This window comes from Castor canadensis, chromosome 11, assembly GCF_047511655.1.
Source record: "Castor canadensis chromosome 11, mCasCan1.hap1v2, whole genome shotgun sequence".
NCBI classification, from domain to species: domain Eukaryota; kingdom Metazoa; phylum Chordata; class Mammalia; order Rodentia; family Castoridae; genus Castor; species Castor canadensis.
In genome coordinates this window covers 23,824,224-23,841,392 of record NC_133396.1, presented here as the reverse complement: position 1 = coordinate 23,841,392, position 17,169 = coordinate 23,824,224, and the positions used below count along the sequence as shown (strand labels likewise).

The window sequence follows — 17,169 nt, the reverse complement described above, 5'->3', positions numbered from 1 at the left end:
TTTTAAGTGGGAGAGACCTTGAGTTTGTGGAGGTGACTGGGAAGAAGGGTGGGGATTAGAGGGGAGACCTCTCCCCAGCAAGCAGATGCCATGGTGGCCCAGGCTGGAGAGGCTGGCTTAGACAGGAGACCCCTGAGCCCTCCACTGGGGAGGGAGGAGACGAAGGCAGATGCAGATGTTTGGGGTGTAGACAGAAGGTGGCCACCCCTTGCCACACTTTCTCAACTCTCTAGCATGGCTCAAAACCCTTTGCTGGCCAGGAGATTCCTTAAGGAGCCATTTCAGATCACTGCTGGCCCTGATGGGCCCCTGCCTGCCTTACACAGAGCTGCAGGTAGTATGAACAGGTGAGGAGCTGCACCCCAGACCCCACCCATGCGGTCAGCTAAGACTGGGATAGAGTCCAGTGCTGAGGGCGCCCAATCAAAACCCAAAGGCAGAAAAGCAGAAGTGCACTCTGCTTTCTCACCATGTCCCTGTTTGTGTAGGAACTCAGGGCATGCTTGGCTGTCACAGAAACTGGCCTTGGGGCAGGCGGCGGGGGGGACAGTCCCATTTTGCTGCTAGAAACTTAAGCCCAGAAATTCCATCAGTTGCTAAGAGAGAAGCTGAAGTAGAGCGACCCAAAAAGTTTCTTTTCATCAAGAAACAAAATGCTTCACCCAGGCCCCAGCCCACACCAGTTCCAGACCAGCTCCCTCAGGCATTCTGAGGTTGGGGACCAAGAACCTGCAGTGGGACCTCGTTCCCCTCTCCCTGAACATTAGTGGACATGTAGCTGGGGGCCATGCCAGGCCAGAGTGATACAGAGAAAGATCCAGTTACTGTCCTAGAAAAGGTGTGGCGGGGAGGGTCTCACTGTGTCACATCACTGAGCTTTCCTTAAGACAAAGAACACAGTTCCTTCCTGCTGTCCCTCCACCCAGCCTGGGGGGCACAGAGCAGGCACAGTGAGTGAAGAAGGGGGCTTTGTCCCTTACCAGCTCCCAAGCCAGTTCCTGGGCTGAGTCTCTAATTTGGGGTTTTTCTCTTTTTTCTTTTTCGAGGCATTGGGATCTTGCACATACTAGGCAAGTGTTCTACCACTTGAGCTACACTCCCAGCCCTTTTGTTCTTGTTTTGATTTTGAAACAGGGTCTCATTACCACCTTCCCTGGGCTGGCCTCAAACTTGAGGTCCTCCTGCCTCTACTTCCTGAGTATCTGGGATTACAGACATGAGCCACTGTGTCTGGCTTTTGTTTTGTTTTTGAGACCGGAGTCTCACTAAGTAGCCAAGGCTGTCCTGGAACAGCCTTGCTATGTAGCCTTGCCACAGACTCTTTTAAGTGCTCGATTACAGGTGTATGCCACCACAACTGACATGACTTGGGGCCTTTCCTTTGCCTTTTGCCCCAGAGGATAGTATTCCTCTTGTACCTGCTCCTGCCAGACCCTTCCTAAGGGAGAGGGTGAGGCCTGAGGGCAGGATGGTGTGGTGTACAACTGGTCTGTTTTTATGTCCCCCCCTTGACCCCATGTGCCTCTCAGAGGGGTGAAGGTGTGTTTGAGGGAGGAGGACACTGGTCATCACCTCCTCTTGCTGGACGAGGAGAAGGCCACTAGAAGCCTGAAAGCCAGCTTTTAAAGCAAATAGCTGGTGGAGCTGTGTGAGTTTGCTCAGTCCCTGGAGTGTGGATCTGTATGAAGCCTCTTACTTTCCATCCTTGGCCAAGAGGAGGGATTGATTTGTCCCGGGGTTTGGGCTTCTTGGGGAGCCCAGCCATAGACTTGAAGGACAGAGGACAGTGGAAGCCCCAGCCCACCTGTGCTCTTGCCAAGTGTCCCATGCCCCAAATCTATGCCATATCTCATGCTACCTGGGTGCCTTTTTCCTGAGCCCACAGGGAGTGTAGGAGAGAGAGGCCAGGGGATGTGAGCAACTGAGAAAAAATTGCCATGGTGCTGCCTGTTCCTGGGGCCTGGCAAGAAAGAACCTTGGAGAGGGAGGGAAGACAAGAAGGTCCCTGAGGGCTTAGAGGGTGCGCTGTGTCTACTGCGTGTGGCTGGGGTCTGAACACCCACATGCACGAGGAGGTGGAGGGAGAGGTCAGGGAGGGAGGGGAGAGCAGGTGCCCACTCCCCACTGGGTCAATAGAGTGGAGGGTGGGGCACGGGCAGACTCGTACATGGATGTGGACACACAGGCCGAGAGGAGGTACATCTTGGTGACCAAGTCTGGCGTTCAGGCAGGCAAATAGTGATGTGGTCAAAATCTTTCCTGTCCACATTCTGGCAGGGTCCACACATCAGCTCCCTGATACCATATCTGCCCAGACCTCTTCCTCTTTGGAAGCCTCTCCCCCTTCCCCCACAAGCTTCTTTTTTCTCTGCATCCTCCCTAGGCCTTGAGGGAGTGGACAGCTACTCACTGTCCTGTCTCCATGCCAGAAGCTACTACACCGGGTCACCTCAGGCCTGAGTCCTCATCTGCCTCTGTCTGCCATTGTCTGTGTCGCATTCCCCACCCCACCCATGACTCAAATGTGACCATCTGTGCAAGCTGTTCCAGGCTGCATCTGGGCCTGGGCATCAGACCACCTTGGTCACCAGAGCGCTGAGTGGGGCAGCCATCAGAGTTGAGGAAGCCTAAGAATGCCCCCAACCAGCATCCCCACCCTGCCCGTCAGGCAGCCTTTCTCAGGCTGCACTTCCGCAGTCCTGACAGGAAACCAGCTGCAGTCTGGGCCTCCCGCCATCTCAAGGCAACTTCTTGTTTCCCAGTTGCCCTGTGCCAGCCCTAGGGTTGTGCCCCTTGGCTCCTCCCCGCCCCCAAACATTCCCAGGCTCTGTCCCAGCAGCTCATAGGGGCTGGGATGGTGGAGATGATTGCCAAACTAACCAGGAGGCAGAGTCGGGCTCTATGGGAACAGGTAGTGGTAGAGGGCCTCGGGAGCAAGCTCAGAGGGCCTTATGTGGTCATGGCGGGGTGGAGGGGGGCTCCCAGCAAGCCTGCATCCCCATCCTGATAGGAGTTAGGTGCTCTGGGGCTCAGAGCAGGGAGTCTCAGGGAGGTGGGGGCTTTTCCGTTTTCACCTCTTTCCTACTCCGGGCTCTGTGTATCTGAGTGTGGCTGAGGTACTCAGCTTAGGGCAAGAAAGGCAAGGCTTCCACCTGCTTGTGGACAGGCTAGGGGACTGGAGGCAGGGGAGCACTGCCTCCATGAGGAAGTGAGAAGGAGCGGTGGGTGTGGTGAGAGCTGGGTCCCTCTTGACTGAGTCCTCTGGCCTGAGGTGGGGCAACCACTTCCTCTTTTCCACTCTGCACCTCCTGTGTCTCTAGGATACTACTCAAAAACCCTCAGTGATGTCAGACCCCTGTTGCTGAGCTGTGGCTGAATCTGGGCCTCCAGGAGTGGGGCTCAGGGTGGCAAGCCCTGCTATGCCCTTAAAGCCCCAGTGGTGTGCCTGGCACCACCTGGCTCCCAAGAGCAGTCAGAAACCAGTGAGGCCCTGCCAGGAGAAGATAGCAGTTCTATCTTGGCACTGTGGGGCTCCGCAGAAAGTTCTAGAACTTGAAGAGGCCTCAGGGGTGCTGTTCTGTCACACATACCCTGCCCCTAGGGCTACAGCATTGCAAAGAGGGAGTGGCTCTGCCTGCTCACCGCTCTGAGGGCCCCACTGCTCCTCAAAGCAGCCTGTGTGTCTGGGACAGCCTGTCTGGGCAGTATTGGAAGACTTCTTCCTTCCTTCCTCCTCCTCCCTGCCCTCACAGTGTGCTCTGCATCTTGTCTTGCTTGTGAGAGCCCTGTCACGAAACTTCTCTCTCCAAAATCTCCTGTACCTGCTGAAGTGTCCCCTGTGCAAGATCCTGTCAGCCCCACGACCCTGGGACTGCTCAGGAACGCAGAGCCAGTCCATGCAGCCCAGGTGGAAAGCTCTGCTCCAAAGAACTCCTTTGTTGGCTCTTTCACTCCCCATGGCCCTCCCAACTCCTGCCCCAGAGATAGGCAAGGCCACTACTCCAGTGGGTCCAGCAGGGGTGGTAGGAGGCACATCCAGCTCCCTCAGCTTCCTCTCCTCCTGGCCTCCAGGATGTCCTCCCAGGGCATCTCCTAGGTTCTGTGGCTTAAATCCTCATCCTCAGCAAGTCCTTGCTTAAAGCCTTCTCCTGTAGTTCCAGGTGTGTGTAGGATGTGTGTGTGTGTGTGTGTGTGTGTGTGTGTGTTGCTGACATTTGGATTGACAAGTATTAAAGCAGTGTTTTTGGCAGACCTGCTGTGTGCTTGGGATGGAGCAGTGGGAGGCATTAGTTGCATCATCCTGTGTCTTACTCGAAAGAAACTCTTGTTTGGAGGGAAGAAAGGTGGGCAGACCAGTAGGCAGCTAACTGACCACCAAGGCAGGACGCCATCAGGCCCTAGCAGAGCAACAGACAAAGTTTCAGCACATTAGACTTCTCTCTAGAGAAGCTGTGAGCAGAGGCCCTCAGAGGAGCAGAACTTGAGTAGGCAGGGAATGAGAGCAGGGAATTCAGGCCAAGCAGACAGCCAGAGCAAAGGCACAGAGGTGGGAAGGTGACTTTCGTGTTGGAGGTGGGTGAGCAGTACAGCGTGGCTGGAATATGGGGTTGCCATGAGGCCTGGGGTGGGGGAAAAGGAAAAGTGGGTAGATGGTCCCATCCCAACCACACAGGAGCCTGGCAGAATGAAGAGAGGAACTGGTGGCCTGGTGTTCCTGGGGACTGGCCACCCTAAAATTGCAACTCTGTTTCTCTGACAGTAGTTTTGCTTTCTTGCTTAGTGGAGTCATCAATACCATGCTCTGCATTTCCCCTGTCACTGTCCCCTCACATGTGCACTCCAGGGCCGATCCTGCCAGGAGGGGACTTGGGTCCATTTGTTCCTGTTGCATTTCCAGTTTCAGGAGCAGTTCCTGGCATGCAACAGATAGGCAAATGTTCACGGGACGAATGAGTGTATTTTAGGCCCAGCAAAAGGCCATCTTGACTAGGACATGCTTCCCCTCTTGTGGTTTTGAAGATTTATTGTACAAAATTTTGAGACTACACAAAGTTTAAAGACAAAGCAAAACAAAACAAAAACTGGGCTGGGGCTGTAGCTCACTTAAAGAGCACTTGCCTACTGTGCATTATGTCTGGGGTTCAATCTCCCCAGCATCAGCAGAAAACCAAAATGAAAACAAATATAAACTCTGTAATCACACTCCCCACATAAGTCCTATCCAAAATGATAGCATTTCATATGATTTCCAAAAACACAAAATTGGAACTTCCATTGGGGTCTACCATTTTGAGATCTGCTGTTCGCCTGGAGCATTACGTATTCTCAGGAAACAGAACTAACATCCCCACATTCCACTCTGTAGTTTGATAATGTAGTTTGATGATGTAGTTATCTCTCCAGTCGGCTCACAGTGCTGGGCACACTGGAGGAGTCTCAGGAGAGATCTGGAGCCTGGCACTTGAGCTGAGTCCTGATAAAGGAATAGGAGTCACTCAGGTGAGAAAAGGAGATGAGTCCAGGTAGGCTGTGACTGAGCCAATGCCTTCAGGACACACAGAACAGAGGGTGGGGACCTGTAACCACTCAGTACTATGGAGCTTGAAGTTCAAGGGAAGGGGCAAGGAGTGGCAGGAAATCAGGGGTGAGCCCAGGCAGGTGGCAGATGTCCTCTTGCACCTAGCTGAGGCCTTAGACTTTGCCCTGTAGACAGCCAGGAGCCAGGAGGTGCGACTCAGGCCAACTTCTGTTCTGTGAGGGCATGAAGCATGGAGCGCTTGTATTCCAGGTGGTCTGCCACCCATGATGAACCCCCAGAGGTCCCCACTTCCTTTGGAGAGGGGGAAGAGACTCCTTTTTTTGACTTTCCATTCTCCAGCCCATCTGGCTGTTCGCTCTCTCTTTCTCTCTCTCTCTCTCATCTGAAACTGATTCCCATGTGTGCAAACCCAACCCAATCCCAGAGCTTTCTAGACTGGGAGGGAAGGAATGGGTGGAAGCTCTCATTGGAGCTGTGAAAGGCAAAGCTGAAGCTGAAAAGGGGACCACTGAACGGAGGTCCCAGGCCATTTCTCTGTCCCTGCCTCTTTGAGTATACAGTCATGAAAACTGGATTATCAATGTTTTATTGTTAATAATAAATAATAACATAATCACCCACCCATCTGTGGGGCTAACTACTTTACAAAGTACTTTCAAGAACATCTTATTCTGGTCACTACAACTTCTGGAATGGGCAGAGCACATGTCTTACACCCAGGGAAACTGAGTCAGAGAGGTAATGGGACTGGCTGAAGGTCGCCCAGGTGGCAAGTAGCCGAGTTGGCACTATGTGACCCTCGAGCTGCCCTGAAAGTCGTCTCCTTCGCCTTCCACAGGTGGACGAACCCCCGGAGCCCGTGTACGCAAACGTAGAACGGCAGCCGCGGGCCACTTCGCCCCACGCAGCCGCTGCTCCTCCATCCGGCCCGGTGTGGGAGACGCACACGGACGCGAGCACCGGGCGCCCCTATTACCACGATCCCGACACGGGCGTGACCACCTGGGAGTCGCCCTTCGAGACTGCTGAAGGCGCCACTGGCCCGGCCACCTCCCCGGCCTCAGTGGGCAGCCAGGAGAGCCTTGAGGCAGAGTGGGGCCAGTACTGGGATGAGGAGAGCCGCAGGGTGTTCTTCTACAACCCGCTGACGGGCGAGACAGTCTGGGAGGACGAGCCAGAGGAGGAGCCGGAGGAAGAGCCCCAGGAAGAGGCCGAGGAAGAGCTGGAGATGCAGCCCTGCATGAGCCCTGGCAGCCCCAGGGACCAGAGGGTGAGGGGCGGGGGCCGGTGGGTGGGGCTGTTCTCCTCCAGGGCCTCTGACTCCGCCTCCTGACCCTCAGGGACCAGAGGGTGAGGGGCGGGGCCCGGTGGGTGGGGCTGTGCTCCTCCTCCAGGGCCTCTGACTCCGCCTCCTGACCCTCAGGGACCAGAGGGTGAGGGGCGGGGCCCGGTGGGTGGGGCTGTGCTCCTCCTCCAGGGCCTCTGACTCCGCCTCCTGACCCTCAGGGACCCGAGAGCGAGGGGCGGGGCCCGGTAGGTGGGGCTGTACCTGAATGCCTCTGACCCCGCCTCCCACTCCTCAGGGAGTCGAGGATGGGGGCGGGGCCCGGTGGGTGGGGCTGTTCTCCAGGGCCTCTGACTCCGCCTCCTGACCCTCAGGGACCTGAGAGCGAGGGGCGGGGCCCGGTAGGTGGGGCTGTGCTCCTCCTCCAGGGCCTCTGACTCCGCCTTCCACTCCTCAGGGAGTCGAGGATGGGGGCGGGGCCCGGTGGGTGGGGCTGTTCTCCTCCAGGGCCTCTGACCCCGCCTCCCACTCCTCAGGGAGTCGAGGATGGGGGCGGGGCCTAGTGGGTGGGGCTGAGTCTGAGCGCCTCTGACAAGCCTCCCCCTGTGCCACAGGGAGTGATGGGTTGGGTCTGGCACAGAAGGTGGGGGCAGGGGACGGTGCTCTCACTGAGAACCTCTGACTCCATCTTCTGGTCCCTGCAGCCCCCCACCCCTGAGACAGACTACCCCGAATTGCTGACCAGTTACCCGGAAGAGGACTATTTCCCCGTGGGTTCCTTCAGTGAGCCTGGCCCCTCCTCTCCCTTAACTGCACCCCCTGGCTGGTCCTGTCACATCAGCCCCGACAAACAGATGCTCCACACCAACCACTTCACCCAAGAGCAGGTAGGGGCAGCACTGGCAGATGGGCCCAGACAGACCCAGGGTCACTGCTCTCAACTTTCCTCACTAGGAGCTCCCCTTAAGACTTTTTGTGTGTGTGGTGGACTTTTTGTGTGTGTGTGGTGGAGGAGACTAGAGTTTGAACTCAGGCCTTCTGGTTTGAGACATACCTCCAGTCCATTTTGCTCTGTTTATTTTGGAGATGGTGTTTTAAAATGTATTTGTGCTGGCTGGCCTTGAACTATGATCCTCCCGATGTCAGCCACCCAAGTAGCTAGGCTTACAGGCATGAGCGATCTGCACCTGGTTTCCCCTTAAGACTCTAAACTGCAACTCCTACAAAGACCCAAACCCAGCCCACAACAGTCACCTGCAACTGCCCCTGGTGCTATTGTTGCGGGAGTTTGCTAGCTGACATACAGGACTCGAGGCAATTAGCAGGAAGCAACGTTTTATTGTGCCAGCACAGACTCAGCAGACTCATGTCCAAAGGCTGAGCCCTGAGAACAAAGGGGTCTCACCTTAGATACCCTTGCAAGCAGGTTGCAGAAGCAAAAAGCAAGGTCTAATCCGTATATGGTTATATTTAATTTTATTGGCTACTTTACTCTAGTGCTTATGTGATTTTCCCCTCCCTGGTGCTACGTGACCTTCCTCATGTTCAGATTTCTTGGGTTTTATCTCTCTGTTGTTCCATCTCTACCTCCCTGCTACTTTCTCAGGACTCAGGCCTAGCCGGTTTTGTTCTGATTCTCCTCCCTGCTACACTATCCTGGACTCTGGTTGAAGGGAGCCTTCGCCCATCCCCACCCCCATCTAATGAGCTTGGCTAGGGGCCCTGACCATCCCTGTCTCCACAGTGGGTGAGGTTGGAGGACCAGCATGGGAAGCCATACTTCTACAAGCCAGAGGACTCCTCTGTTCAGTGGGAGCTGCCCCAGGTAACCAACAGGCGAAGGGAGAGCGCTGGGAAAAGTGGAGGGGGTGATATATGACAGGTCTAACTTTCCAAGTCCCTGTCCCTGCCCCACGAAATATCCGCAAATCCAGCCAGGACAGTGACACCCCAGCCCAGGCCAGCCCTCCGGAGGAGAAGGTAGAGAAAGGCCATGAAGACTCTGACAGGACAGAGAAAATAGGGGGTTCTGGAGGTCCTGGGGGCAGGTGGGATATAACCACAGGTCCCGGTGCCAGGCCTCAGAGTAGGGAGAGGGTGGGAGCTGAGAGGAAGTCTCACCTGAGGCTCAGGCCCAGGCTGTTGAGAGCTGCCAACTGAGAGGGAGATAGATGTGCTCCTCATGGCTCACCCTCTGACTGCACCTTTTCCCACTTCTATCTCTTAGATCAAGACTCTGGACAAGGCAGGGGTGCTCCATCGCACCAAGACGGTGGACAAGGGGAAGCGGCTCCGATGAGAGCCTGTCAGCATTCAGAACCAGGCAGGGTGGGCCTGAATGGCGATGTTCACTGAGTGCTTCCCCAGTACCAGGCTCTCACTGATCCTCACGGGGACTTCACAGGAGGTCCTGTGAGGAAACTGAGGCACCAAGAAATAGATGCCCAAGGTCCCTTGGCTACCAGCTGTTAGAGGCAGGAGTCCAGTTCTCCCAAGTGGTCCCCCAGGCTGTGTTCTTAAGCTCTGTGCCCTGCTCCTGGGACTGAAGGGGGCCCAGCCCAGGAGCAAATCTAAGTCTTGCCCAACCCACTGCCCCACCCACCTAGGAAGAAGCACTGGAGTACCTCCTGGACCGTGTTGGAGGGTGGTGTCCTAATCTTCCTCAAGGATTCAAAGACCTCAGCTGCAAGTGGCCTTGAGGCCCACCCATCCTGGAGCAGGGACCGTACCCTCTGCTCTTTGTCTGATTTACTTTGGGAAAGACCAGTCTGAGAGAGCAGTGCCCAAGTGCCAAAGGAGCTGGGCCTTGGCTGGGAGGGGTTGATGGCAGCAGAATCACTGCTGGACAAGACGTCCCAGCCACCTTGAGAGTGGCCAGCTCCAGCCTGGAGGGCAGGGAGACTGGGGCCTGGTGCTCACAGGGACAGGGGTGGGCTCCTTTTCCTTCTTTCCCTGGGTGAACAGGTGGCAGAGGACAGCCAGTCAGAAGGCTCTGGGACTAAGAAACACCAGGACCTTGGAGTTTGGGGAACCCTTGGGCCCCTTTCTCCCAGGGCTGTGGCCTAGCCACACCAGTGACCTCAGCCTGTCCCTCAAGCTGGGGAGCCTGGTGTGTCAGAGCCAGGGTGTTGTAGCAGACACATCTGCTGAGGGCTCCCCATTCCTCCTCTCTCTCCACAGAGGCACCCTTCCAAGCTCTCCACCCCTGAGTACACAGTGGAGCTGAAGGGGGCCTCTCTCTCCTGGGCCCCCAAAGAGAAATCCAGCAAGAAGAATGTGTTGGAGGTAAGTGGTGAGGGTGGGCAGGAGAGAGGAGCTTACTAATGGACTGGGACCCTCACTGCAGGCAACCCCCAGAAAGGAGAACCTGGGAAGAACTTGGGACTGGAAATCTCAGGGCTCAAGGTCAAAGCTGTCCTAATCCCAGGTCCAGTGTTTCTGCCGGGCCATCATGGATTCTGCAGTTTCCTCTCTGAGTTAATAATCCTTGCCCCAGAGAGTAGTAAAAAGCAAGGTTTTTGGGAGACGAAATTGATGCCTACAATGGCCACCCTCCTTCCATCTGCTGGCCTAAGAGAAATCAGGAGATTCTGTTCAGGCTGCTTACTCTGATAGGCTGGGCCAGGAAAACTGCTCTCACTTGCCAGAGCCTAGCTTTCATCTGGACTGGGTCCCCAGTAAACAAATCAGGGCAATGACAAGCTAGTCAGGCTCCCCCAGCAGGAAGAAAGAGAAGACAGGCAAGGGCCTCATAGTGCCACACCCTTTGCTGTCTCAGGGTTGTCTTGTTTTTTTTTTTTTTTTTTTTAGATTTTTTTTTAATTATTCACATGTACATACAATGCTTGATTGTCTTGTTTTTAAACAGTCCTTAAGAGCTGTAAGGCAAAGCACAACAAAAGCACAGGCAGTGAACTGATAACATCCACAAAAAAAATCCAGAACGAGAAAAACAAGTTAGAGATGGTGTCAGGATGGATGATTAGGGAAGATGATTGACTCATGCCAAGGTGGTTGTTGAGAGAAATTTAACTCCAGTTTTCCTGGCAGCAAAGGTGAAAAGAGAAACTCCATCAGTTACATGGCTCTTATTGCTGAAAACAATAACAACATAAAAACATCCTATCCAGATTTTCAGGGAATCAAAGCTAACCCTCAGCTTTTAAAAAAATTTCTAATAGACAGTTCTATGATCATGGGGTGTGGAGTGATGAGACCAGTGTCCTGCCAAAGAGCTCCATGGAGGTCAATGTAGGGATTTTAGGGCTGCTTTAGGTAGCATATTATGAAGAAAGCCAAAAGTGAAGCCTTGCATCCCAGCTCAGACAAAGCAGTTTTGCAAGGAATTGATGATTCACCAAGTTTCATTCTGTTCAAGAACCAGAAACCTGATCTATATTCACAGATCAGGGTTGGTAAACCAGTTTCATTCATGAGTAACTCTTCCCATTAGGTCTGGAGCCTTCTTGAGAATTCTAGAGCTTTCTTGAAGCTTGGCAGGATAGAGTTCTGTGATCAACTAGCAATGTCTGCCATGGCATCAAATTGAGCAGGGACATTACATTGCTAGGTATGTTCCTTTCTGGACCTCAAGGGACAGCCTTCTAACTGTTCTCTGTAAAGGTCACCTCTCTGACCAAGCTTCTGATGAAAGTTTCAGAGGAGGCCTGTTTGAGTTGTCTTTTCTAGCAAAGCTAGGGAGGCAGGAAGCTGTTTGAGTAGATGGGAAGGCTGACGGGCCTGAGCAGAAGTCAGGGAGCCCTCTACCTCCTGGCTGGCTGGTGGTCATCCTCCCTCTACTCAGGGTGGTCTGTAGACCACTCCAGAATTTTCCTCAAGAGACAGCTCCAAATTCTCTGTCCTGAAGAATGGACAGCTTTGTGGGGCCCAGGAAGCCCTCACAGCACACTTTCCTCATTTTCCTAGAGTGACAGTCCCCAGAGGGCCGCCCTGGGGGCAGCTCAGCTTGCCTGTGCATTCAACAGGATAAATGCTTTATGAATTATATTGCTATGAGGGCTGGAGGGGTGGCTCAAATGGTACAGCACCTGCCTAGCAAGCACAAGGGCCTGAGTTCAAACCCCAGTACAAAAAAATATATAGAAGAAAAGAGAAAGAAATATTGTTTCATAACTAGACAACGTAGCTTTCAACTTTATTTTATTTTCATCTTCTTCAGCGCTGGGAATCAAACCCAGGGCCTTTTGTATGCCAGAAAAGCTCTCTGCCCCTGAGCTACACTCCCAACCTCCTTTTTGTCATTTTAAAAAGCAGTTTAAATAGTATTCAATTTATAATTTTTAAAGGAAGGCAGCCAAAAGGCAGTCCTCTTGACTCTAGAAGTTGCTCCCTGCTGTCTGAGCCAGGTTCTGTTGTCTCTGCCTCTCACTGCGTGGGGTTGGTGAGCAGTTCTGCAGCTGAGCACTTCCATTAGCCAGAGCCAGAGACCCATGAGGGAAACTTCCAAGTCAGCAAGGCTGCCAGTTCTGTGTCACAAAGCTTCCCTCTGGAGTTTTGGTTCATCTACACTTCTTCATGATAGCTGTGAGAGGACTCACTGGCCAGGCTCAGATTTAGGGCAAGCTGGGGCAATGTTCCAAGCAGCTCAGTGTGTTTGGAATCAGCCATGGACCAGCCATGATCCAGTTTCAGATTCTCTCTCAGGTTTTCTTCATTGTTGTTCCAGCAGCCAGGGTCTCCCATGGGAAGTTTCTGTCACTTGCCTTTTTGCAGGCCAGTGCTCTGGGTGAGGCCTGCCATGCTCTGTGGCTCACAGGGAGACAGGATGGGGCCCTGCAGTTGACCCCTGCACAGCTGTACTCCTTCTCTTGCTGGCTGTGTGCCCAGGAGGAAGTTGCTAAAACTTGATGGGCCTCTTCTGAGTAGCCAAGCTACCACACCCAGCCTTTTTTGGGTGTGTGTTTGCCGAGGATATAACCCAGGGCCATCTGCATACTAGGTAAGTGCTCTGCCACTGAGCTACATGCCCTGTTCCAGGAGTCCACCATTTTTTAGGTTCAGAATATCAATTACATAAGTAGAGATGGGGCAGGGCCTCTCTGACAACTATTTATCTGGCAATGACACGGTGTTTTTGACTCTTTAATTCCCTATGAGCTAACATCAGGAATGTCAGCAGTTTGGGGCTGTATTAATCCAGATGCAGGAATCCAGATGCAGGGAAATGATGCTGGTGCAGTTAACAGTGCCCCAACTGGAATTGCATGACTGGGAGTCAGTCTAGTGGAGTGTATATAGCTGAGGAAAATATGAAAAGTGAGGCCAAAAACTGGGGGGTGGTAGGGGTGGCTAGGATAAGAAAGGGTGGAAGAGAACAGAATGCTCTGCAGTCAAGGAACGTTCTGATTCCCTGGAAGAGGTGAGGGAAGTTTACCCATTAAGGGAAAGGAGAACTCCACCTGGGGGGCATATCCGGTCCATTCTGAGAGACCCCAGCTGGCCTCAGGCCCTGCCTCTCTGAGGCTGCTGATTCCAGTCTGCAGATCTTCCCCTGGGAGAGGAAAGTGAGATCAGCAGCGCAGACTTCGGGTCTAGTGAGCGCCTGGGAAACTGGCAAGAGGATGATGCGTGCCAGAGTGCAGGTGTGTGGAGGTGGGGAAGAGGGAGAGCAGAGCATCCTGGAGTCTTATCTCTTGGGGGTGGGAGGTAATGCTCTGGTTGGGGACTGCCAGGCAAGCCCCAAGGCTACAGACCAACCGGGTTCCCCTGTGGCAGCCTCACTAGCACTGAGCACCGCGAGCGTGGAGAGCGACTTGAGTAGGGTCCGGCATAAGCTCCGCAAGTTCCTACAGAGGAGGCCCACAATGCAGTCGCTACGGGAGAAGGGCTACATCAAAGGTATCCGTGGCTGGCCGGAGACTGGGCACAGATGGCGCGGGACCAGGTGGCGCTGATGACCTTCTCTCCCAGACCAGGTGTTCGGCTGCGCACTGGCTGCCCTGTGTGAACGCGAGAGGAGCCCGGTGCCAAGCTTTGTGCAGCAGTGCATCCGCACGGTCGAGGCTCGGGGTATGCACCACGTGAGCTGAGCAAGGCTTCCGGTGTTCGGTGGCCTCCCTCCAGCTCTAAAGCCGGGAGGTCCTTGGGTGGGCACAGGATGGAGGGAGAGAGAACCGGAAGCCGGAGACAGAATCAGCAGGGACTCTAGCCCCACCCAGGGTCAGTATCTCCCTCTCCCCTCAGGGCTGGACATTGGACATTGACGGGCTCTACCGCATCAGTGGACACCTGGCCACCATCCAGAAGCTGCGCTATAAGGTAGACCACGGTGAGGCCTGACCCCAACCCCTGTCCCAGGGCCTGAAGGCATGATGCAGGGGTGCTGACCTCCCCTTGGTCCTCTCTTCCCCCTCCCTGGCCGCAGATGAGCGTCTGGACCTGGACGATGGGCTCTGGGAGGACGTCCACGTGATCACGGACGCCCTGAAGCTCTTCTTCCCAGAGCTGCCTGAGCCCCTTTTCCCCTTCTCACACTTCAGCCAGTTCATCGCGGCCATCAGTGAGCAGCTGGGGAGAGGGAAGGGAGAGAGGACGGGGACGCTAGCAGACCCCTTCCACACTCTAAGCGGACCCCATCTCTGGCCCTTCCCTTGCGCAGAGCTGCAGGACCATGCCCAGCGCAGCCGCTGTGTGCGTGACCTGGTGCGCACCTTGCCCGCCCCCAACCTCGACACGCTGCGGGTGCTCTTCCAGCACCTGTGCAGGTGAGTAGGGCAGCCTTCCCATGGTGGGAAGACGGTGGATCGTGGCTGAAGCACCCATGCCCGCCCTACCCCGTCCCCACTCCCAGCTCTGGGCGCTGATCCCACCCCACCCCTGCCCAGGGTGATCGAGCACGGGGAGCAGAACCGCATGTCGGTGCAGAGCGTGGCCATTGTGTTCGGGCCCACATTGCTGCGGCCTGAGACGGAGGAGACCACCGTGCCCGTGACCATGGTGTTCCAGAACCAGGTGGTGGAGCTCATCCTGCAGCAGTGCTCGGAGATCTTCCCACCGCACTGACTGCGGAGCTGGGATGTGCAGCGGCGACCGTGGTCTGGCCACGCAGGTTGGTGGCTGGAGGCCATGAGGCTGGACTTTGTGAGAACCTTCGCCTCCCACAGTCCGCAGGCACAGTGATCGCTGCAGCCCTCGATCACGAGGGTATGGTGACCCCTGGTGGGGTCACAGTTTGCAAAATGTGATTTTTTTTCCTTCCCTGGTGTGTCCTGTTTCGGGTTCGTTAGGTTCTGTTCTTTATTACAGCGCCACCTACTGTTCAGGTCTGCGAATGTGAGTGGGGGGGATGAGCATTTGTTTTCAGGGACCACTGCTGGGAGGAGGAATTTGGAGAGGGACTGCATCTGGTCCAGGCCTTCGCAGAGACCCCGTGAGCGCCAGCCCTGTGCAAGCCCCGTCCCAGTCAGGAAGCAGCTATTGACAATATCCCTGCCACTGACAAGGCAGGACTGACCCCTACTTCCAGCCCAGGCCACCCAACCTGCCTCCTTCTGCCTAACCGATGACAGTGGCTCCTGCGCCATGTGGCTGACTGAGGACAGTTTCATCTGCTTTCTTGTTTGGAGTTCCTCACCTCTGCCCTCCCTGAACCACTCGTGTTCTGTGCAAGGGTTCTTCCCACCGACTAGATGTGTACCCAGGTCCTGCTACCTGGCATGCTCCTTTGCCACCGGCCATCCCATCTTACCAATGAAGAAAGGGAGGTTTGCAGAGGTGAAGTGGCTTATTCCGGGTCCAGGGAGTGATGTGATTCCCAGCAAAGCTCCTCCTACACCAGACAAAACCTCCGGTGTGGAGGGGGTACCAATCCTTTCAGCCCCCACCACCACCGCTGCAGTATGGGCCTATGGGCAGAGCAAAGAAGCTAAGCTGGGCAAGTTCAGCTTAGCCCCAGGCCATCCCTGAAGGCAAAGAAGGAAACTAACCCAGCTGTTCTTTTTTTGGGAGGGGGACATAGCACTGGTCAGAGCCCCCATCCCTCTCAGAACCCTGGCTGTCACATGTACCTATCTGGTGCCTACTTTGCTGTGAAGAGCCGGGAGAGGCCTGTGAGGTAGAGAGAGGAAAAAATGGCCTTAGGAAAGGAGGGGTGAAGCCGGGAGTCAGCAGAGTCTCTTCCCTCCTTGTGCACAACCCACCTCACTTGATGGATCTCGACCCCCAGCCCCACCCACCCTCATTGATTCAACAGACAAAAATAGCTAGTATTCATTGGGCATTCGCACCATGCCAGCATTTTATGTGAATTATCCCACTTGATCCTCACTGTCAATATTTATTGTGTGCCCTCATGTGCCAGGCACTGTGCTCTGGGGCAGGGGTACAGCACATGCATCTGCCCTGGTGGAGCTTAGGGTCCAGTGGAGGAGGCTGTCCCAAGTCATCCTGCACCTCCACCTGTGCCACTAGGTGGTGATGACCAGAGAGCCCATATGGCCAGGTCTATTTAAAAAAACAACAACAACCACAACTTTTTTGTTGTTGCTGTTGTTTGGGTTTTTTTGTTTTTGCTTTTTTGTGGTACTGGAGTTTGAACTCAGGGCCTCGAGCTTGCAAGGCAGGTGCTCTACCGCTTAAGCTGTGCCTCCAGCCCCTAACATTTTATTTGGAAAGAATCACTGACCCACAAGAAGTTGCATAAATGGTAGACAGGTATCTGTCACCCAGCTTCCTCCTGGTGATATCTTACATAATTGCAGTGAACGATCAAATCTGGGAACTGATAAGGGACCACACATCCTGGTAGACTACAGAGCTTACCTGAAATCACTGGTCTTTGCACACACTCATTTTCGTTCGTCTTTGTGGAGAACCCATGACGTTTTATCACAGGCACAGATTAGCATAGCCACCGACAGTCAAAACACCAAATGGTTCCATCACCTCAAAGGAAATTGCTGGTGTAGCTCTGTGGTAGAGTGCTTGCTTAGCATGTGCAAAGCACTAGATTTAATCAGAAAGAGGGAGGGAGGGAGGGAGGGAGAGAGAGACTAACTTACTCCCAGCACTCCCAGCTGTGGGTGAAAGATGGAGGGAGACACATCAGATCAATCAGAAAGCTTCCAGTGTCCAGGTATATACTACAAGCCAGACTTCCATCCTGGCAGAGCCCCCTCTCTGCTGCCTGCAATTGGCCCAAACATTTTCAGGCAATGCTAGTTCAGGGTCTGTAGTTAAGGGATTTGGGGACTTTTGAAGCAGAGTTGCTAACCGGGGGCATCAGAGGCCTTTCACCCAGGGTTTGTTTGCAAAGATCCACCAGGATGAGACAGGGAAAGGCCTGACTGGGAGGAGGTAGGCTAGGATCAGGCAGAAAGAGGCCCTC

The 17,169-nt window shown here is 54.4% G+C and overlaps 1 protein-coding gene across 1 annotated transcript; it reads left to right on the top strand.

Annotated features, from left to right (window-relative positions):
* The first annotated feature begins 2,733 nt into the window (after positions 1-2,733).
* Positions 2,734-16,805, top strand: LOC109699892 (rho GTPase-activating protein 27-like). The gene is made up of 12 exons (XM_074045890.1): positions 2,734-2,911; positions 6,378-6,809; positions 7,529-7,711; positions 8,569-8,649; positions 10,005-10,109; positions 13,321-13,426; positions 13,560-13,682; positions 13,755-13,864; positions 14,028-14,112; positions 14,209-14,343; positions 14,443-14,548; positions 14,669-16,805. Exons 1-12 carry the CDS (start codon positions 2,855-2,857, stop codon positions 14,844-14,846), a joined length of 1,701 nt encoding a protein of 566 aa, XP_073901991.1. The 5' UTR covers positions 2,734-2,854; the 3' UTR covers positions 14,847-16,805.
* Positions 16,806-17,169: the final 364 nt, after the last annotated feature.

What these genes read in the sequence shown, in the direction of transcription:
- LOC109699892 (XM_074045890.1), top strand. Translation starts at nt 2,855, where the DNA reads ATGGTGGAGATGATTGCCAAACTAACCAGGAGGCAGAGTCGGGCTCTA. An exon ending in TTCAGTGGGAGCTGCCCCAG is followed by an intron (nt 8,650 to 10,004) that starts GTAACCAACAGG and finishes CTCTCTCCACAG; the next exon opens with AGGCACCCTTCCAAGCTCTC. An exon ending in CTCTTCCAGCACCTGTGCAG is followed by an intron (nt 14,549 to 14,668) that starts GTGAGTAGGGCA and finishes ACCCCTGCCCAG; the next exon opens with GGTGATCGAGCACGGGGAGC.